The following is a 22943-nucleotide window of genomic DNA, read 5'->3' on the forward strand; positions in this document are numbered from 1 at the left end:
TGAGCTGTGGAGGCTTATCTGGGGAATTCAGGTTAGCCTGGGCACTCCCACACACGCCAGCTGGGTGACCTTGGGCTAGTCCCAGCTTCTCGGAGCTCTCTCAGCCCCACTCACAGGGTGCTTGTTGTGAGGGGGGAAGGGCAAGGAGATTGTCAGCCCCTTTGAGTCTCCTTCAGGAGAGAAAAGGGGGATATAAATCCAAACTACTACTCCTCCTCTTCCTCTTCCTCCTCCTCCTCCTCCTCCTCCTCCTCTTCTTCTTCTTCTTCTTCTTCTTCTTCTTCTTTTTCTTCTTCTTCTTCTTCTTCTTCTTCTTCTTCTTCTTCTTCTTCTTCTTCTTCTTCTTCTTCTTCTTCTTCTTCTTCTTCTTCTTTCTCAGCCTCACTCCCCTCAGACTCTACCTCAAAAATCCACCTGTAGCCCTGTACTGCCAAGACCCCCAACCAGTAACGTAGGTGTGGAGAAATGGCTCCTCCCTCCTTTTTTCTTTTTTTCCTTCCCCCTCCCATCAGGTATCATAGATTTGGAGGACTTTAGAGATTCCAGATGAACCGTTAGGAAATGCTACTTGACCTAGAGGGAAAAGATATCTTGACCCAGCCTGGCCAGGTCAAAGGAGGGTGGGGTCTGGGACCTGATCAATTGCTGGGAGTGGAGGGGCGAGGTCTCTTCTCTCTTTCCTTCTGCTCAGGAGCAGACCTCTTGTGTTGGCTGTGAAGAGCTCAGCCATTTTTGGACCATGTGCTCAGTCAGCCAAGGTGAACTCTTTGAGAATTGCAATCTTCTATGGTTTAGATGCCTACCCAGTGGTGGGATCCAAAAATTTTAGTAACAGGTTTCCATGGTGGTGGGATTCAAACTGTGGTGTAGCGCCAATGGGTCTGGGCGGGGCACAACGGGGCGGGGGCGGGCATTCTGGGGGCGGGGCATTCCTGGGCGGGGCTGTGGCAAGGATGCAGCCGCTGTGCCGGTCTTTGCGGGAAACAAATGCATGCAGGCGCAGGCTGCCACGCACGCCAGTGCACCTCCTGCTAGACTGCTTCAAGTTCTGCGCGCTCCTGCTGAGAGGAGGGGCGTAACTAAGGCAAAAATCACGTGGCAAAATCACCCATTAGTCACCCCCTCTCGGCACACACATATAATTAGTAACCTACTCTCGGGAACCTATGAAAACCTGCTGGATCCCACCTCTGTGCCTACCCTATGTTCAACAACTGCTAGCTAGGGTATGTTAAGAGATAGGGGCAGGGGATTTGCAGTTTCATCTCTGTTGTTTTTGAAACCCTTGCTCCATCTGGTGCTGTGCTAAAATATCCTGGTATCCATTTTTATTTTTTTATAAATACTTTTAAACTTTAGATGTGGAGGACAGTTCTCTGTACCACGAATGCCCCACTGTCTTGGATGCGCTATTTCAACAGGAGAGAGAGGAAGGCTGAGCAGCTTTTCCTCCAGGACCCCCAATCTACCCTGTGGAACCTGGGAGAGGGGAACCAAGAGGGAAACTGAGGCAGAGGCCCCACGGTTGAAACGGAAGCTGGGGAATCATGATCTTTCCCAGCAGGCAGTCCTCAAATGATCAGGTGGTGGCAGCGGTTTACCCAGAGAGAAAGCTAGCCCTCCCCAGGAAAAGTTGGCAACTCCTGGGAGAGTGCAGAGAGCGGAATAGGGCCTGTGTAATGAACTTGCCCCACCCTGAAGGGCTGGCGTACAGCAGGCCTAGTTAAGAAGGCCTTAGCAACAGCCGGAGTAAAGAAAAAGGCTCCACAAGCAAAGAACCCACCTGATTGGTTGGAAACGTTTGGCCAAAGCGGCGTTTGATATTTTAAAGTAAAACCTTTCTCTGAAGAGACACCTGCGTGTGTCTGTGTGAAACTAAAGTGCCAACAACCTCTCCGAAACCTAAGTGAAAGAACCTCTCTGTAACCGCCAAGCTTTAGTACCTCTCTGAGCCAGTTTCAAAGAAGCCTTTCTTTTGTTTTAAAAATAAATTTCAATTACCGAGTTCAAATTCCCTCGTGCCTGTGGGAGCCTCTGTGTGCGTGTGTGTCTTTAGAGTGGGTGACTGGCTAGAAACCCCAGCCATTGGGAGTTCCCTCCAAAACAGTTAAAGGGACTCTGAATTAATTTCCCCTCAAGTCAGAGTGGGAGAAAGGTGGGAATCTTTAAAGCCTTGGTGACTCGTAACAGTGTGGGCTTCTCTAGTTCTCTGAATTAAATGGTGGCAGCAAAAAGTTAATCAGAAGGAAGGTTCCTGAAAACAGCTACCAGGAATCCTTTCTAGCAGAAGAAGAAGAAGAAGAAGAAGAAGAAGAAGAAGAAGAAGAAGAAGAAGAAGAAGAAGAAGAAGAAGAAGAAGAAGAAGAAGAAGAAGAAGAAGAAGAAGAAAAAGAAGAAGAAAAAGAAAAAGAAAAAGAAAAAGAAAAAGAAGAAGAAGAAGAAGAAGAAGAAGAAGAAGAAGAAGAAGAAGAAGAAGAAGAAGAAGAAGAAGAAGAAGAAGAAGAAGAAGAAGAAGAAGAAGAAGAAGAAGAAGAAGAAGAAGAAGAAGAAGAAGAAGAAGAAGAAGAAGAAGAAGAAGAAGAAGAAGAACAACAACAACAACAACAACAACAACAACAACAACAACAACAAGAGGAAGAAGAAGAAGAAGAAGAGGAGGAAGAAGAAGAAGAAGAGGAAGAAGAGGAAGAAAATAATGTTGGATTTATATCCCCCTTTCACTCCTGTGAGGAGACCCAAAGGGGCTGACAAACTCCTTTCCCTTCCCCCCTCACAACAAACACCCTGTGAGGTAGGTGGGGCTGGGAGAGCTTTGAAGAACTGTGACTAGCCCAAGGTCACCCAGCTGGCATGTGTTGGAGTGCACAGGCTAATCTGAATTTCCCAGAGAAGCCTCCACAGCTCAAGCGGCAGAATGGGGAATCAAACCCGGTTCCTCCAGATTAGAGTACACCTGCTCTCAACCACTACACCACGGTTGTGCCAAAGGGAGTGCATCAGTGATGGGATTCAAATAACTTAACAACTGGTTGTTTACAAGCACCATTTTAACAACTGGTTCTGCCGAAGTGGTGTGAACCTGGTGAATCCCACCACTGGAGTGCATGATGGAATGGGAGATCTTGAAGGCACAATTTCAAACAGTTCCAATGAGGAGGAAGAATGGGAGGTGTCTAAGAAAACCAGAATGGATGTCTAAAGGACTTTCAACTGAGCTAAGATTTAAAAGGGACATTTAGAAAAAAAAGGGGAAATCACTAAACAGGAATTCAAACAAATAGCCAGGGTGTGTAGGGAGAAAGTCAGAAAAGCTAAAGAACAGAATGAGCTCAGGATTGCTGGAGAAGTTAAACACAATAAAAAGGGCCGTTTTGTTATGTCTGTCGCAAAAGGAAGAAAAAGGCAAAACAGTTATGGGATAGAGAAAAGGCAGAACTACTCAACGGTGATCAAAAGGGTGAAAATTCTGGAATCCATGCCCTACGAGAAGAGGCTTAGGTTGCTGGGTATGTTCAGTTTGACGAACAGAAGGTTAAGGTGGTGGCACGATAGCCATGTTTAAATACATGAAAGAATGTAATGTTGAAGATGAAGCAAGTTTGTTTTCGCCTACTCCAGAGACTAGGACAAGGAGTAATGAATTCAAAGTACAGGAAAAGAGATTCTACCAACACATTAGAAAAGACTTCCTGATAGTAAGGGCTGTTCCACAGCGGAAAATACTTCCTTGGAGTGTGGTGGAGTCTCCTCCTTTGGAGGTGTTTAAAAAGAGTCTGGACGGCCACCTATCAGGAGTGCTTTGATTGTGTATTCCTGCATGGCAGGGGGCTGGATTTGATGGCCTTTGTGGTCTCTTCCAACTCTATGATCCTATGATCACGGGGAACCGGTGTGGAAGAGAAAAGGTCAGCCCCTTCTCTTAGCCTAGGGTTATACTCAGAGGTGGGATCCAGCAGGTCCTCACAGGTTCCCGAGAGTAGGTTACTAATTATTTGTGTGTGCCGAGAGGGGGTTACTGATTGGTGATTTTGCCACGTGATTTTGGCCTTAGTTACGCCCCTCAGCAGTAGCGCGCAGAACTTGAAGCAGTCTAGCAGGAGGTGCACCGGTGTGCGTGGCAGCCTGCGCCTGCGTGCATTCGTTTCCTGCCCAAGGACTGGCGCAGTGGCTTCGTCCTTGCCACAGTCCTGCCCAGCAGTGCCCCGCCCCCAGAATGCCCGGCCACACCCCTGTCGTGCCCCACCCAGACCCACTGGCGCTACGCTACTGTTTGAATCCCACCACCATGGGAACCTGTTACTAAAATTTTAGGATCCCACCACAGGTTATACTCCTCCAGATAAGGGCTGGAATTCTTCCAGAATAACTGAGTCCCAGAGAAAATAGAAGCTTCAGTGAGTGGACTGATAGCCAGCGTGGTGTAGTAGTTAAGAGTGTTGGACACGAATCTTGCTTATTGGCCCAGTATGTATTTATTAATATTATTATTTATAAAAGTGGTTAAGAGTGATGGACTATAACAGTGGTGGCGAACCTATGGCACTCCAGATGTTCATGGACTACAATTCCCATCAGGCCCTACAAATGGCCATGCTGGCAGGGGCTGATGGGAATTGTAGTCCATGAACATCTGGAGTGCCATAGGTTCACCACCACGGGACTATCATCTGGAGAACTGAGTTTGATTCCCCACTCCTCCACATAAAACCTGGGCCACTCTCAGTTCTCTCAGCGCATGCAGGGGAAGGCAACGGCAAACCACCTCCCAACGCATCTTGCCCTGAAAACCCTACAGCAGTGATGGCGAACCTTTGGCACTCCAGATGTTATGGACTACAATTCCCATTAGCCCCTGTCAGCATGGCCAATTGGCCATGCTGGCAGGGGCTGATGGGAATTGTAGTCCATAACATCTGGAGTGCCAAAGGTTCACCACCATGGCCCTACAGGGTTGCCATAGATCAGCTGTGACTGGATGGCAATTGCCACCACTTGGTTGGACTAGGAGAAATAGAAGTCCCTTCCTGCCTCCAAGAATATCCCACTCCAGATATAGTGACACTACCCTAGAACCATAGTTCAAGTCCAGATTAGCCAATGCTGCACATTATCTTTACAGTAACAAGAAGAAAATGTTGGGAGACCTGACTTCAGATCTCCATACCATCTCGCTTGGCTTTTGAAACAGGGCAGTTCTCGCTGGTACATACTTCATTAGCCACTACTCAGGAATGAGAAGACACTGAAACAGATTTCGATCTGTTTTAGGGCCCAAAGATTATGACTTAAGTATCATGGCTAAAAACGAATGCCATACACCTCCGAAGGTCATCCATATTTACATAATCCAGTTTATCTCTTCCAATTTCAACCCTCATTCTTTCTGATTGAACACCTTCCAGATGTTGTTGGATACACCTTGCAAAAACATTAACACAGAACATCAGTAGCCTTGAATGGGGCTGATTCTGAAGGACAGACAACCACGGAGAGGCTAAGAACAAGGAGAGTTAGTTTTCCGGTAGGTTACAAAACATGAGACAAAGGGCAAGACCATTCCTGCAGAGAAGAGTAATTTTTCTGTGAAATCACAGTGATTGGTACCCGTGCTCCCAAAGCGTCATGCTGTCCATGGCATTTGTACAATATCAATTTTGCATCTCACAAAAGTTTGCTGAAGAGAGCCTGAAAACGTCTCTTGATGAGAAAGACAACCCAGTCTTTGTGGCTGAGGATTCTCAGTCCAGCTTTTAATAAACAATAAAGGGACCCATTTAGGCCAAGGTCAGACATAAGCCACAAAGGTTTGTCTTCAAGACCCCGAGAGATGGTCAAGCCGGAAATTTGAAAAAGAAAGATCAGGCTGGATTTCCATTCAACCCATTTTGGTAATGACAAAATTGACCGTAGATACCATCACACTGAATATTATCACCCAAACGCAAGGACATAATGCAGCGGGAAAGAGGGACGCCTTGCCACTTTTAATAGGTGACTTCTGCTTAATAGTTAAAATTACTGGTTCCAATCCAGCTGGTCCAATGGGATCCAGATGATTACCAGGAGGAGATTACCGCTCTAGGTGCCTCCAAGTAGTCTGTTTCTGTTTGCAGAATCCTTTGGCAAACATCAGCCCCTATTGGAGTGGGCAACGGTCACTCTTTATTTCTTTGGACCATACTTTATTTCTTTAACTCGCACTGATTTTTTAACCTGTGCAGACATTTTGGCCACTCTGGAACCAGCTGGCCCTCCATTTCAGAGAAGGAGATGCCTCTCGTGTACTTAGTTTCATCTTCTGCCATGACAGGTCGTCCGCCTTTAATTCAAGCCACTTACAAAACCAGAAAACCCAACCCATCCCCAAACACTTGGGTGCTGTGTGGTTTCCGGGCTGTATGGCCATGTTCTAGCAGCATTCTCTCCTGACGTTTCGCCTGCATCTGTGGCTGCCATCTTCAGAGAGATCCTCTGAAGATGCCAACTAGCAGATGCAGCTTAGCATCCAGAAACAATGCTAAGACCACGCTATACCGCTCAGAAACCACACAGCACTTTTAAAGTAATTCATTTCCATGAAAAAAAGCCTTTTGACAATACATCTCCGTTAGAGGTTTGCAAACGGACTTTTCATCGCTGTCACCGAAAAGCAGCGACAGGATGTCATTATTAGGGCTAAAAGATAGATGTCTCCGAGATTGGAATGTGTTGCATTGCAGAGAGAAACCGGGGAGAACGGTCAAGAGGCAGGTTTGGCCTCTAAGCTCTGTGAAACCAGATATTTCACAAAACGGCCACCGACAGAAAACAAAGAGGGAGGCATTTATAAAAACAGACTGACACAAACAAGAAAGTAAGATTGCTGCATCTCAACGCTACACACAACAGAGCACCTTAAGAGCTTCCTGTAGTCTTTGGATGATCACACACAGAGCCTTTAAAAGATGCCCCTCCTTCAGTGTCAATTATCTATACCCGTGATGGCGAACCTTTGGCACTCCAGATGTTATGGACTACAATTCCCATCAGCCGCTGCCAGCATGACCAATTGGGATGATGGGAATTGTAGTCCATAACATCTGGAGTGCCAAAGGTTCGCCACCACGGATCTATACTGTGCTTCTCAAAGCTTCCCTGATTATTCCGTTATTGCGTTCCTGCCCCCAGAAACCTTTGCGGTCTGGACCATTTTTACCCACGCTGCATCATCGGGATAAACAGGAATGGCAACGGCAATATAAGGCATAAATTCTCCTGTACGAGTAAGCCAACTATGTCCACCTTTGGGTAACAGCCTGAGGCAACAAGAGAAGCAATAAGCTCTCAGTACATAACTGTTTATAGACCTGGTCTACACAATAGCAGAGGAATGTAGAAACATTTGCCAGTTCAGATCATGTTGCTGCTAGACAGCTAGTGCTTCAGGAAATAGGAACCTTGATGTGTCTAGTTTTCTGTATACAGGGATTATTTTTTCTGTAGACAGAATATTAAATCGCACACACACACCCCCCCCAAAGTGGTATGTTTCAGAGTCAGCTTGACCCAAACCTCTGCTACCGTGTTTCCCCGAAAATAAGACAGTGTCTTATATTAATTTTTGCTCCCAAAAATGCACTATGTCTTATTTTCAAAGGATGTCCTATTTTTCCACTCCACAGCTGCATGCTCTGGTGTTCTGTTCGACGGGCATTCTTCCAAACAAAAACTTTGCTACGTCTTACTTTCGGGGGATGCTTTATATTTAGCACTTCAGCAAAACCTCTACCACGTCTTATTTTCAGGGGATGTCTTATTTTCGGGAAACAGGGTATTTTGCTGAGATAAGCATTTCTTTTTCAACCCTCCTTCAGTCCCAGAAGTTCTCTGTTGCAAGACGAGGACGTATATTATCAATAAATAAATCAGTGGATGAACTCACCCATGTGCTTTGATCCACTTAGGATAAACGTTGTGGCCAATGTGATCACTGCAGTATCATTTGGCTTATAAGTCTGGGGCTTGTTCTTCAGTTAGACTGCTAAATAATACGATTCAAACCTCAGAGAATTCAAGTGCTAACATTAACCGCTTTAAGAAGAGGCTGTTTTTAGATAGGGAGGTGGCGTCTAAAAAGGCCTGTGAGGATCTGTTTCTCTATTTGTCGGATTAGGGCATATTTGGGTACTGATCCCAAATTTTGTCACTGCTTGGCTAAAAGAGATGTTCCAACTTTTTTTTTCCTTTTTTTTTCCTTCCCCCAGCAAAAAGAAGAATCTGTAAATTTGCCATATGGGCACAGATTTATTTATACCAAACCATTCCCAAAAAAAGACAAAAGTAATCTGGCCATTGAGGCTTTTCTGGGTTGTGTAGACCACAAAGCTCAGAAAACCCACAACAGCCAGTTGACTCCAGTCAGGAAAGATTTGGACAGAACGAGAAAGTAATCTTTTGAATTGACTAGGAGGAAACAAAGCTCATTTTTAGTTTTATTTGTGGCTATTCTGACTATCTCTTCCCACTTAAAGAAACACTGGTGTTGTGTATTTGCTGAGTTCAAGGCTGATCTTCTCATGGAGGTCAAGTTTAGTGTTCCTCTGCAAGCGTTGGGTCATTATGAACCCACGGGGTGACGTCACATCATGAAGTTTGCTAGGCAGACTGTGTTTATGGGGTGGTTTGCCATTGCGTTCCCCTAGTAAGTACTTGGATGGGAGACCATCAAGGACATCCAGGGTCATGACACACAGGAAGGTAACGGCAAACCACCTCTGTCTGTCACCTGCCTTGAAACCCCAAGAGCGGCATTGTGCATTAAGTTGGTTTGCAACCCGGCCATTTTCCACCACCATAGAGTAGCGCTGGAAGTTAACACGCAGACGGTTGCAGGCTCTACTCAGTGGGTCTTCTGATCAGTGGTGGGATTCAGTCCTATTCGCCAGCTTGTGCCTCGGTAGAACCGGTAGCTAAATTTTACAAGGTTCAGTCCTGGTCAGAGGGAGCTGGTTCTTAACTCCCACCACTGAGTCCTTTCGGAACCGGTTGTTAAATTATTTGAATCCTACCACTGGTCTTACTCCAAAGCAAATGTCCTCAGGATTGTGTCGTTAGTCTGTGAGCAATGAGGTCCAAGGGCGGGAGAACTTTTCCGACGTTATTTATTTCGGCCAAGTTCTTTCCTCTCCCCACGAATCAAAAGCACTTTTTTCTTTCACTGGCAAACCCCTCCTTCATAAATCAAACATTTTAACTGGGCATGTTGGTGGGAGGGCAGAAGAGTTCACTTCAGGAGAATGTAAAAGGGGGAACGCAAACTTGAGACACGTTTGATTGCAAATCCTCCCCTCATCTGACCTGGACTCCCTGCCTAGATGCTTGCTTGCAAATCCCCTGGCCAACCCTTTTCAACCATAGTGCTGACTGTTTTGTCTCTGTTTGCTCCTATCATTAGTGTGACCACACACACCACAGTGTATGCATGTGTAGGCATACACTACACCAGGGGTCTTCAAACTATGGCCCCCCAGATGTTCATGAACTACAATTCCCATCAGCCCTGCCACTTGGCCATGCTGGCGGGGGCTGATGGGAATTGTAGTCCACGAACATCTGGAGGGCCATAGTTTGAAGACCCCTGCACTACACTTTCCTCTCCTGGAATCTGGATTTCAAAACTACCATTCTCTTCTGGATAAGGCCAGGAGGGGCAAAGCCCCTGCAGAAACTGTACCAGGGCAGACACAGAAGATGGAGAAGAAAGACCAGGAAGGATTTGGGGGGGGGGGATTCACAAGGGTAAGATGCCCCCCCCCCCAATCTAACTAACTAATGGTGGCCAGCCTCATATTTGAGGAGCTCAACTCAGGCATAATATGAAACCTTGGTGTACCTTGCCTCTGTTTGGTTTGTGAAACCAAGATTCAATTCACAGCCAATTGCTCAGAACCTGTTTTCACAGGCTCCACATCAACACAGATAATAGAATGGTCTGTATTAAGACCATCACATTAACCATTGCTTGGTTAAACCACGGTTCGATAGCGTGTCTGAACTGAGCCTGTTTCTTTTCGGGAGGTCGACCTTCAATGGGTCAGCGTCTCCCAGCCTCAACTGGAGAAAATCCATGACAGGAGTCCAGTTTTCTCCACTGAAAATCAAGATGAACCACTCATGAAGGGAAAGGTCAGAAAAGTAACTAGGTCTGTGGTGGCCAACCTTTGGCACTCCAGATGTTATGGACTACAATTCCCATCAGCTCCTGCCAGCACAGCCAATTGGCCATGCTGGCAGGGCTGACTCAGAGAGTAATAATCCATGTTTATCTGGAATTAAAGGTTGGAACAACCTACCTGAACTAGGTGGACAACTGCAGCGGATATCACAACAGAGGAGAACTTGGACCGATTGTCAGAGTAAGCGTGACAACAGGAGATTTGTGAATTGGGATTTCTTAGCAATATTTTCACATTCTGAATCGATCCCTTCCGGCCTGTTATTTGCCCCACAGTATAGGCAAGGCCTACCTAAGTACCATGCTAAGCAAGTTACAACCTCCCTCCCCCATTTAGTTCCTGAATCATACAACATGAGTTCATGGGAAAGCCCTCAGCTCTTGTATCAAGGGAAGATACTTCCCACTGAGGTGGGGGAAGTGCCACCATTAATGGAACGGATCTATGGATCCATCTTGTAATTTCCTAGAATATAATTTCCTTCTTAATTTCTGTAATCTTAAATACTTTTCCACTCGTCGGAAGGGGCCAGAGCTCTACGGCAAAACACATTTTAACGGTGACGCCATGACACCTCGAAGACAGACGGAAGCGTGGATCGCAGCTGAATAAACCACTGCCAAATTAGAAATGCACCAACAGGTTTTAATGAAAACAGAGACAATGCATTTCTCACCCACTACTGGCATTAAAATCATTTTCACGTAACTCAGATTCACATGTAAACATCACAAACTGTACCTCTTACATTTCATGGCTTTTGCAACCTTGCTGCTGACCACATTCCTTTCTTGTACCCATATGCACCTGCCGATATAGGATTCACTTCATGCAACTGAAAAAGTAGGCCGTCTCTCTCATGCCACCCTTCCCCCAAGGAGCTTAGAGCAGAATGCATGTTTCTCCCGTCCTCCATTTTATTTTCACGACAACCCTGCGAGGTACATCGGGCTAAGAGAGACTTGAGAGGGACCACAGTCACCAAGTGAGCTTCCCGAGTGTGTGGGGATTTGAATTCAGGCTTTCCTCTATCCTCTCGTGGCATTCAAACCGTTACACCCTCTGGCACGGCCGGAGCCGTCGCACGACAATAAATCGGTCGCTCTTTAAAGGGACACAAGACACTCGTCTCTTCATGCTGCCCCAAGAGGTTGCTTGTGCGAAGGAGGCGCCGTACCCCCCCACCAGGGAAAAATAACAATACTGGCAACAGGCAATCCAGATCACAAAAAGCCCCCAGGTTGGAAACAGCTCCCTACCCCGACGGCCCCGATGCAAATCGAGGCTCTGGGTCGCTGCAATTTAAAGCAAAAAATAAGACCGAAAGAAAGAGACAGAGCACACACGGGGGATCTGTTCATGAATTCCCTCTGTTCGTGTCTATGATTTTAGATGAGTGAAAAGACCAATGGAAAGTGCCAATTCAACTACAACAGGAGACAGACAGCTCCGGCCTCTAAAAGTGGTAGCGGAATGTGCTGCGTTATAAGCTCTGCGGCCTCCACCCATCCACATCAGCCCCCGACCCCCAGCAACAATCTCAACACTATCAACAGCCAAAACATACGTCTTTCTCTATTATTATTTTTTTTTACACCTTGGTCCTGTTACCAAAATATCTCTGTAAGGAAGGTTGCCAACTGATTTGGGGGGAGGCTGCTCCTTGTGCTATTAACAGTAGCCAGGCGCTGCAAAAATCCAGCCGGCACCACCTTTTCACGGCTCACAGAGGAAGAGGATCGCCTGGCTCCCACCTGCAAACCGAGCTGTTGCTAAAAGCACAGGAGCCAAGGGCTGGCCGGAACAAAAAAATGCTGGCAACCCCTAGGTATTGAGATTCCAAATCCAGCCGCCTTCATGAAACAAGGGGAAATGAGGTCACTTGGACTCAGGCTGAAAGAAACATCAACACAAAGAGTTTAATCAAAGCTGTTTTGCTCCTTTACAGATAGTCACAGTCGTTTCTGGGCCTTAGCAATGGTAAGGGAGGGGGGTGTTCAGCTTTTGTATTTGTGATAACAGCAGGACTGGGGGGAGGTCGCCCCCTGCAGCTATATGCTGTCGTGGAACCACCTCTCTCGTTTTCTCATCCGTTCCCCCTGCTCCAGACTCCCATTGCCTTCAGGAACTCTTGATGCACAGTCCGCAGTGTTCGGAGGACCAAATTCTGCAGACGCTCATTCGATTTCATGCAAATGGATGGGAATTCCTCACGGCGAGTCACTGGCTACTGCTCTCTCCCCGCAAACCTGTTTGCTTAAAAAAAAGAGTTGGGATTTCCGACGTTATAGAAAGGACTGCTTCAATTCACAGCATCGCTCTAACCTTGGAAGGATCGCTGTGTATCTCCTCCTGAACCCAGCAAGGCTGCATTACGTCGGAGGAGATGCGCTTCCTCCAAACAGGCCGTATTAGAGATGCACGCGACTGCGGATGATGGCTCACGGTCTTGGTTTGCTATTCTGTAATCAAAGGGAAGGCGGATTGAGGTCTGGCAAACTACTTGACCCCGACTGGGAACGAGTCCTGTTTCACCCGTCGGTGGAAAGATCCCGGCACAACCACAGTGGCACCGGCCCAGAATGGTGGAGACGGGAATGGGCACCTGGAAGGATTGGTCGTGCCACCATTTGCTTCTATAAGCCCTGCCGGAACCAAGCGGTCTGGAGAAAACTCCGCAACACAAAAGCACCAGCATTCGTGACATCCTTGCCAATCTGCCGGGGAACATAATGGCGTCTGGATCCTATATTTCGATCCATCAAAGAGGACACTGTGATAGACCTGCTTCTCGGGGGGGGGGGGGGGGCTTCTTCTTCTTCTTCTTTTTTGGTTAAGTAAAACATGTTTCCCTCCTCCTCTAAAGACCAAGTGAGCGGTAGTTAGCCAATAGTTTTCATCCTTCCCGATTGGCTGAATGCAAAAGGACCTCCTCTCTTCCATTCCACAGCCAAACAGAAAAGACACAGAAAAAAAGAGCGGGTTTGGTTACCACTCCTGTCCCGGCGAGTGCGCAGAGCATTCATGCGGCGCCATTGGCTCCCCTGGAAATGGCTGAAAGAGCCTCATGGCTTGTGGTCCTGCCCCTATCAGGCTCTCGTTTGCCTTAGAAATAAATTAAGGAATCTGAAAGTGGGGAAGAAGACATGTGATCGGTTTCTGTTCCGAGGGAGGCCGGAGGCCAACTGCCTCCCTCCCTCCCCCTCGACTGGGGCCACGCCGCTCGCTTGCCCGCCCGCCCATCCTGCGGCAGAGAAGCCTGAGGTTCTGCGGAGTCTTTGCTCAGTCCTGCCGGGAGGGAGTGGGCCCGTGCTAGTCCGAGGGCTAGCGACTGCTGTTCTTTATAGCCTCCTTGGCGGCGATGATCAGCGGAGTCAGGCTGGAGAGTGGCTTGGCCAACTTTAAAAACGGATGCTAAAAGGAAGGGAGGGAAAGTGTGGTTATTTCCTCTGCATCAAGATCTCAAAACCCCCTTCACAGAGGGGTTTGCACACAAGCACCATTGGACAACTGCAACCTCCAGGGATGACTGCATCTGTCAGCAAGCTATCCCGGATCCAGCACCATCGACAGAACTTCTGTGCTGTCTAAAGAAGGGGTATGCAACCTGCGGCTCTCCAGGTGTACAGATGTACATGCCTGCCAGCATGGCCAATTGGTGGGAATTGTAGTCCATGAACATCTGGAGAGCCGCAGGTTGCAGACCACAGCCCAAAGGGATCACTGTCTGCTGACACAAACTCTCTCTTAGTCAATCCCCCAGTTCTACCAACCTTGTTCAGAAGATGGATTAGCTCTGTTATTAGAACCAGGGCTAGGAATTCTTCTCTCCCCAGAAGATAATTCCCCTCTTTGGCTAGAGTATGGTCCTGTTCCCCCTAATGCTCTCTGCCGGCCAACACCACAGGTCACATCCAGCCTGTGCTGCGTCAGCTGCATTGGCTCCCAGTAGAGTTCCGAATCATCTTCAAGGTGTTGGTGCTGACCTTTAAGGCCTTACGCGGCCTGGGACCATCGTATCTTCGGGACAGCATCACCCCATATGTCCCTACACGGCCTCTCCACTCGGTTGAGACCAATCTACTGGTGGTCCCTCAGCTCAATGATCACGGCAGGCCTCCACACCGCAGGCCGGAGACGCTGCGGCTCTGGCCCGGCCCTGATGAGCAGCTCTCCACTCCAGCTGTCCGGGCCCTGCGGGACCTTGGCGTTTTCCGCAGGGCATGTAAGACGGAGCTGTTCCACCGGGCCTTTGGAGAGGGGCTCCAGTGGCCCCGATAGTGCCCAGCCCCTTTTAGGCCCTTTGCATCTGGGCCGCTTGTCATCTTATGGGACTCGCCGCTCCTTCCTCTAGGGGAGAGGACTTTGAAAATTGAGTTGCTAGACGCCATTTATATTTATACTTGTATTCACTATATTAGTATACTTAGTTTTATTGTTCTTATCGCTGCTTTTAAAGGTTTTTAGCTATTTTATGATTGTACTACGTCTATATGTTGTACGCCGCCCGGAGCCCCCCCGGGGACAGGGCGGTATAAAAGTCTAAAGTCTAAATAAAATAAATAAATAAATTCACAGACACTAAAACGCAGCCATCAACTGCTGACATTCCTGTTGGAAGCACTGCCTTCCTTCCTGACTCTCTCCACTCCCAGCCTGTGAGGGATTAACCCTGTACAGTCAGGCTCTTCTGTCTCCGCCTGCTGCTTAGACGTGACACATCCACACTTCAGGGTGTTTGGTAAATAAGCACACGAAGGCCAGCCTCGGAATGGTGGGATCAGAGAGAGCCGCGGGTATTTCACAGATCCTTGGACACGGGTCTCAGCATGGTTCCAGTCCTCCCCCATGCCCCTTTGTGCGTCTCCTTCCCTCCTCCTCTTCCCTCGGGCAACTCAGGTGGCGTGCCTTTCAGGGCACTGTCAACAAACAAAGAAGCATCCTAGGATGCTTCTGTGACCTTTGGGAGGGGCTGGGGCTCAGCAGTGCAGCATCTGCTTGGCATGCAGAAGGCCCCAGGTTCAATCCCTGGCACCTCCAGTAAAAAAAGGAGCTCGAGCCAATTGGCCATGCTGACAGGGGCTGATGGGAATTGTAGTTCATGAACATCTGGAGCCCCATAGGTTGGCCACCCGACCTTGGGGCAGGGGCTGATGGGGATGGTAGTCCATGAACATCTGGATTTCCATAGGTTGGCCACCCCTGGCCAATTGGCCATGCTGACAGGGGCTGATGGGAATTGTAGTTCATGAACATCTGGAGCCCCATAGGTTGGCCACCCGACCTTGGGGCAGGGGCTGATGGGAATGGTAGTCTAGGAACATCTGAATTTCCATAGGTTGGCCACCCCTGGCCAATTGGCCATGCTGGCAGGGGCTGATGGGAATTGTAGTCTATGAGCATCTGGAGCACCGTAGGTTGGCCATCCCTGTTGTAGCTGATATGAAAGACCTTGGCCTGAGACCCTGAGGAGCTGCTGCAAGTCTGAGTGGACAATTCTGACCCCAGGAGACTGATCCAGGAGTATAGGGCAGCCTCCTGTGTTGAATCTGAAATTCTGAGATCAGGTGGCAGAGGCACAGATGACGAAGGATGATCCTCATGTTAATTTGCATACAGACACACTCTTCCCAATTCAGTTTGCCACCTTTCCCTAGAGATGCAAAGTGCGTGTGGGGGGGTGGCTCTTGCACCTTCCCTCCATCCCTGCCCATCTTACCTGCAACAGCTCCTTGGCAGACCCTCGCCTGTCGACATCCATCTCTAGACAGCGATTCAGGAAGTCTCGGAAAACAGCCGAGAGTCTCTCGGGATTCTGGAGCTCCGGCGTCCCGTTTGTAGCTATCAAATACAAGGCCTGAAATACAAGAAGAACCCAAGAGCTGAGTTCGTTTCTGGGAGGAGGTGACTCCAGCGGCTTCTCTGGGCATCTCTTCTGGAGTCCCTGGATTCTGTGCAAGAGCTTATCCCAAAGTCTTCTGTGGTCTCCAGAATTCACCCAAGTATTTATATGAGGTCTTATCCCTAAATATGAATGGGAGCACGCCCTACTGCAGGGGTGGGCAATTATTTTTTCCATGGGGCCGCATAAGAAACAAAATATTGTGGAGGGCCGGGCCAAAAGGCTGAACTCAATTCTGCAGAATAGGGGCTGATAAGTGACAGACAGGTGCACAGATCAACTTGGAATCAGTGGCAACAGTTCTGCATACAACACTATTTGGCACAAAGAATCACAGGCTTAACCTACCTGCATAGTTGTCCACTGTGACAATCAAGCAAGTGGGGAGACTTAAGTCCCTTGACCTACTTTTTTCATCGACTGGTGCTTTTGAAAGCCCCGCAGAAGCAGGCAGCCAAGGCAACCGGCTTCTGCAGGGCTTTCAAAGGAGGGGATCACCCCAGAAGCCACTGTGCAAGGGGAGAAGGGGGAGGGTTAACGTGAGCTGCGCAGCTCTAAGCAGGTCCTCTTAGGCCAGGGCCAAGTCTGTCATAAGGGCCAGTCAGGGTCATCCGGCGGGCCGGATGTGGCCCCCGGGCCGTATAATACCCAGGTCTGCCCTACTGGCTTTCACTGCAGAGCACGCTCTTTATCCTCCCAAAAGCTCCACATCACTATTGCCAAAACCCTGCAGATGGAGTCTAGTCTCCATTAATTTCCCCTGTAGGGTAGAACAGGAGCCCGAATTTAATAAGACAGCGGCACCCATTAGCTTCTGTGGCCAATAAAATGTTCAGCCAAAGCCCAAAGGTCCTTATGCATGCCCGTGCTTCCAAGACGGTGAGCAAAGTTCTGCCAGTAAAGAAAGATTAGCTACACCACTTGGTCTCCTTGTGACCTTCTGCTAAGAAGGGGAATCCAACATCCTTCTGTGGGCCTCGTTCCGTACTGGAGCTCTGTAGAAGAGCTGACCAACTATTTTGGCATAAAAAACTGAAATAGAAGCAGAAAGAAACTGTCTACCTGTGCTATAAAAAAAGTATAATGGGCTCAGTTGAACCTCAGCTAGATCCTCTTCACCCTATCCCGTTGTATGTGAGAGAATGGAGTGAAGTTACATTTGGAACAGTTTCTGATCGCAGCCCCTAAGGGAATCATGGGATTTCATGGGAAGAAGAAGAAGAGTTGGATTTATATCCCCCCTTTCTCTCCTGCAGGAGACTCAAAGGGGCTGACAATCTCCTTGCCGTTCCCCCCTCACAACAAACACCCTGTGAGGTGGGTGGGACCGAGAGAGCTCCGAGAAGCTGTGACTAGCCCAAGGTCACCCAGCTGGCATGTGTGGGAATGCACAGGCTAATCTGAATTCCCCAGATAAGCCTCCACAGCTCAGGCAGCAGAGCGGGGAATCACACCCAGTTCCTCCAGATTAGAGTGCACCTGCTCTTAGCCACTACGCCACTGCTGCTCCCACAGAAGACAGAATCACAGCTGTGGATATTTGTGGCTCATTTGCACAGGGCATCTGGCTCCTTTTTTCTTTTCTTCCGCAGCTGCAAAGCTCCCTTCGTCTTCTCCACCCCACATTCGGTAGCTTCCGGAAGGTGCAAGGGGATAGGCCTCAAACTGGTCTCTCTCCCACCCCACACCCAGCATGACAGGGCCAACTGGTTTTTCTTCCATAAAAACATAGCCTCTTGGGCTACAGTTTCCCTCCTGGTCTAGGATAATCTGTCATGTGACCCAAGAAGCCAATATTCTGCACAAGGTAAGTACCCAAAGCTTCATGGGTACCGACACCACTTAGTTAATTCAAATAAGTTGCAGAGAGGGAACCACCATGAAATCAAACCTAATGATAATGTAACACAGACCATTTTCCAATGACTTGACATTCTGGAACATTTCTACTATAAATGCCCAGAATTACACTTCTGCTTTGAAGAAGAAGAAGAGTTTGGATTTATATCCCCCCTTTCTCTCCTGCAGGAGACTCAAAGAGGCTGACAATCTCCTTGCCCTTCCCCCCTCACAACAAACACCCTATGAGGTAGGTGGGGCTGAGAGAGCTCCGAGAAGCCGTGACTAGCCCAAGGTCACCCAGCTGGCGTGTGTGGGAGTGTACAGGCTAATCTGAATTCCCCAGATAAGCCTCCACAGCTCAGGCGGCAGAGCTGGGAATCAAACCCAGTTCCTCCAGATTAGATACAAGCCAGATTAGATACATGCCTCTTAACCTCCTACGCCACTGCTGCTCCTTGACCAGGGGGTCTGCAAACTGTGGTTCTCCAGATGTTCATGGACTACAAATCCATGTACAAATCCATACAAATACCAATTGGCCATGCTGGCAGGGGCTGATGGGATTTGTAGTCCATGAGCATCTGGAGAGCCACAGGTTGGCCACCCCTGCTTTTGACTGTTCATACTTTTGAAAGTCTGTTTGGACTTGATTTTCATTTCTGGTTATTGCCCTCAGGGCTGCACACTTGAACTTCTCCACTTGATCATGACTTTGCTTCTTGTTGCTCTCCCTGAGCTTTGAGCGGTTAAGAGATGTGGACTCTAATTTGGAAACTGGGTTCGATTCCCCTCTCTTCCACATGAAGCCAGGAACAATTAGAACTCTTTCAGCCCACAGGCAGAAGCAAGCAATGAGCAACCACCTCCGAACATCTCTTGACTTCTGGGGTCACCGTAGGTCAGCGGTGACTTGAGGGCACTTTCCGCCCCCACCAAGTGTTCCAAATATCTGTTTACCTCACAAACATAGCCCTACAACTGAGAAGGGAGGAGGGGGGTGACTGAGGGGTGAGATCTCACAGGGAAAGCCAACTCCCATCTCTTCTCCAGTGCAAAATCACACACAATTCACCCATGCTATGGAGAACAGGTTCATGGGTTGGTGACATAAGAACATAAGAACAAGCCAGCTGGATCAGACCAGAGTCCATCTAGTCCAGCTCTCTGCTACTCGCAGTGGCCCACCAGGTGCCATTGGGAGCTCACGTGCAGGAGGTGAAAGCAATGGCCTTCTGCGGCTGTTGCTCCCGAGCACCTGGCCTGTTAAGGCATTTGCAATCTCAGATCAAAGAGGATCAAGATTGGTAGCCACAAATCAACTTCTCCTCCATAAATCTGTCCAAGCCCCTTTTAGAGCTATCCAGGTGAGTGGCCATCACCACCTCCTGTGGCAGCATATTCCAAACACCAATCACACGTTGTGTGAAGAAGTGTTTCCTGTTATTAGTCCTAATTCTTCCCCCCAGCATTTTCAATGGATGCCCCCTGGTTCTAGTATTGTGAGAAAGAGAGAAAAAGGTCTCTCTGTCAACATTTTCTACCCCATGCATAATTTTATAGACATCAATCATATCCCCCCTCAGACATCTCCTCTCCAAACTAAAGAGTCCCAAACGCTGCAGCCTCTCCTCATAAGGAAGGTGCTCCAGTCCCTCAATCATCCTCATTGCCCTTCTCTGCACTTTTTCTATCTCTTCAATAGCCTTTTTGAGATGTGGCGACCAGAACTGGACACAGTACTCCAAGTGCGGTCGCACCACTGCTTTATATAAGGGCATGACAATCTTTGCAGTTTTATAATCAATTCCTTTTCTAATGATCCCCAGCATAGAGTTTGCCTTTTTCACACGAAGCTGCAGGATAGCGTGGCATTTCCCTCGGTGATTTCCAACCACGGGAAATCATATCTGCCCTGACCTGGATATTCCCAGGTTGGCCTGATTTTGCCAGGTCTGAGAAGCTAAGCAGGGTTGACCCTGGAAAGCATTTGGATGAGAGACCTCCGAGGATGACCAGGGTTGTGACGTGGAGGCAGGTGATGGCAAAACACCTCCCAACGTCTCCTGCCTTGAAAACTCCACCAGGGGTCGCCCTAAGTCAGCTGTGACTCGGCAGCAAATAAAGAGAAGACGCAAAAGAGATACAGTGGAGTCAAGGTGCAGAATAAATTCCGGGTTCAGGTAGGTAGCTTGTACATTATGATGGTGGCACAATTCATTTTCTCTTGGCATGAGGATAACCTGGGTGTAGAATTTCAATTTTTAAGCCTGCAGTGCAGATAACTCTGGATTGAGTCCACTGAACTGATAACCCTGGATTGGGCCCGTCATATCAGTCACCCTGGGCTGGAACTCTTTTGCTAAAAGCAAAGCAAAGCTTCCCTGTGTTGCAATAAGACTGCCCCCCCCCCTTCTGCAATAAAGACATATAATCCTAGGGGGAATTGCCACCATTACTGCTCTTTGCCCCCTTACTGCTCTTTGCCTTGGTGCTGTTACATCAGGGTCCCCTCATATTGAGGGGCCCGCCGTCCCCCTTTTTGGGGGTAGGTTTTAAATTGGGGTTTCTGGACGCCTCTTGTTTATTTATGTATTAACTGTTATTCGCTGTTTTATATGAGTTTTTCGGTTGTTTTATTGATGATTATGGGATGGAGCCTATGTATTTATATCCTGTGTATGACCTGCTCCTGTTTGATGTTTGAATTGTGTTGTTCACCGCCCGGAGCCCTTTGGGGATCAGTAAAAAGAAAGAAAGAAAGAAAGAAAGAAAGAAAGAAAGAAAGAAAGAAAGAAAGAAAGAAAGAAAGAAAGAAAGAAAGAAAGAAAGAAAGAAAGAAAGAAAGAAAGAAAGAAAGAAAGAAAGAAAGAAAGAAAGAAAGAAAGAAAGAAAGAAAGAAAGAAAGAAAGAAAATTAGTGCAATGGTGTATAGCATAGGTGTCAAACTCACAGCCCTCCAGATGTTATGGACTATAGTTCCCATCATCCCCTGCCGGGGATGATGGGAACTGTAGTCCATAACATCTGGAGGGCCGCGAGTTTGACACCTGTGATGTATAGGATCCCACACACTGTCCACAGATCATAGGGGTTGCCTGCTTGCTGCCACTGTTTATTCAGCGGGCTTGTGAATTTTCATTAGTTCCATAAAAAGCTAATATTGCCTGGGATGAACAAGAGAGCGTAAGACACTTTGCTCTTACCCTGAGAGGATTTTCGTTAAGATATGGGGGCTCTCCTTCCACCATTTCTATTGCCATGATTCCTAAGGACCAGATGTCCACTTTGGGGCCGTACGCTTTCCTCGTCACCACTTCGGGGGCCATCCAGTAAGGCGTTCCCACCATTGTGCTCCGTTTACTCTGCTCGGGAGTAATTTGAGCGCAGAAACCAAAGTCAGCTGCGGAGGAGAGACAAATGACCAGACTGTGGGTGGAGAAATCTCACGGATGTATTTTTACTTACAGAAGCAAAAAGACAGAACCTCAGTGTTGTTACGCGAAAGAGAAAAAGATCAACATACAACCTAACTTTGATAAACTAGAAGAGTTCAGCGATGAAAGCCATTCCCAATATGGATATGATCAAACCAGTGGCGTAGTGCCAAGGGGACGGGGGAGGGCACGATGCAACAGGCGGGCGCCGGTGTGGGGTCGTTCCGGGGACGGGTGGGGGCGCAGGGCACACGCGTGCCCTGGGCACCATTCCCCCTCGCTCCAGTCCTGGATCAAGCATACTGATTTTAAAAGAAACATGCTAAAAGCAATCAATGGGATGCTAAAGTTCCTATTTTGGCCAAGCATATAACCCAGAAAAAAAATGGTGGTGTGGTAGCATAATTGAACAGTAGGGATTACTGTAAATGATTGTATGGCATTGTGGGAATTATGACTATCACACCCCCAGCTTTCAGTCCCAATATATAAAAAGTCCTATCATTTAGATGAAAAACTGGAGTCCCTTCATTCTCTATAATATGTATTTAGCAAGTACAGCACACTTGCTCCCTGAACTAATTTTTCTAGTGTAACACCTGCTGAGAAGGGTCACTAGCTACTAGAGCAAATCCTTTATGGGGTATGAATACCACAAAATGGGGGATCCCATTACAAACAACATGACCCCAAGAAGCATGCTGTATGTTCAGTTTTTAACACCTTAACAGCTGTCTTTAAGTGGTCAAAGTCCCACACGACATTTTGTGAAAAAAAGAAAAGGAAATCCCCACCCTAAAATGGCAAGAACTCAAGGGACAGCGATGAAACAAACAAACAATTTTCACTGTTTGGAAATGTTGCCAAGACAGGTGGAAAAAAAAAACGGCTGAAGACAATCAAAAAATTAAAATATCTCAAACGAATACAGACTGTTCTTAAAAAGAGAAATACCTTTTCTTTACCAGTTTATGCCTCAATAAGCTTTAAGGCCACAAAGACCGCGGTGCAGTCACCGACCAACGTAACTATTGCTCTGGGACTGATCCATATCGACAGGTAAGCACAGCTGACTGTGTGGCAATTTCCCATCACTGATGTAGAGACTGGATGTTAATCACACTTGAAATCCCCTGGCTGCCTCATCTGACCTCAAAGGAACCATTCCTCAGCTACCTTTGGGGTGAGCAGGAAGGAGCCCAGATGACGACCCTCCCTCCGGAGAAACGCTGGTGATTCCTAAGTGAGCTGTCACTCCAGCCAAGCCAAGGACGGAGCCCCGAAGGGAATACCTACTGAGTTTGACAGATCCGTCCATCCCAAGAAGAATGTTGTCGCTCTTGATGTCTCTATGGATCACTTGGTTTGAATGCAAGAAATCCAGCGCTTGCAGGCACTATTCGTTAGAAAAGAAAAATACAATGAAAAATGAACATGGCGCAAACAAAGATTGGCAAGCGACTTCATCGAGAATGAAGAGGTAGAAGCCCAGAATTGTTTCCCTTTTGGCATCAACGATACTGCCCCACCCTTATTTCCAAGAACAACTTG

General features: G+C 47.8%; 1 protein-coding gene across 1 annotated transcript in view; it reads right to left on the bottom strand.

Moving 5' to 3' along the window:
- Positions 1-10838: 10838 nt before the first annotated feature.
- PAK3 (p21 (RAC1) activated kinase 3) overlaps positions 10839-22943 on the bottom strand; it is a 97709-nt gene continuing 85604 nt past the window's right edge. The window contains 4 exon segments of the mRNA XM_048514710.1: positions 10839-13628; positions 15934-16071; positions 21162-21358; positions 22689-22788. Coding sequence (XP_048370667.1) covers positions 13539-13628; positions 15934-16071; positions 21162-21358; positions 22689-22788 — 525 coding nt within the window. The 3' untranslated portion in view covers positions 10839-13538.

This window comes from Sphaerodactylus townsendi, linkage group LG13, assembly GCF_021028975.2.
Source record: "Sphaerodactylus townsendi isolate TG3544 linkage group LG13, MPM_Stown_v2.3, whole genome shotgun sequence".
Classification (NCBI taxonomy): Eukaryota; Metazoa; Chordata; class Lepidosauria; order Squamata; family Sphaerodactylidae; genus Sphaerodactylus; species Sphaerodactylus townsendi.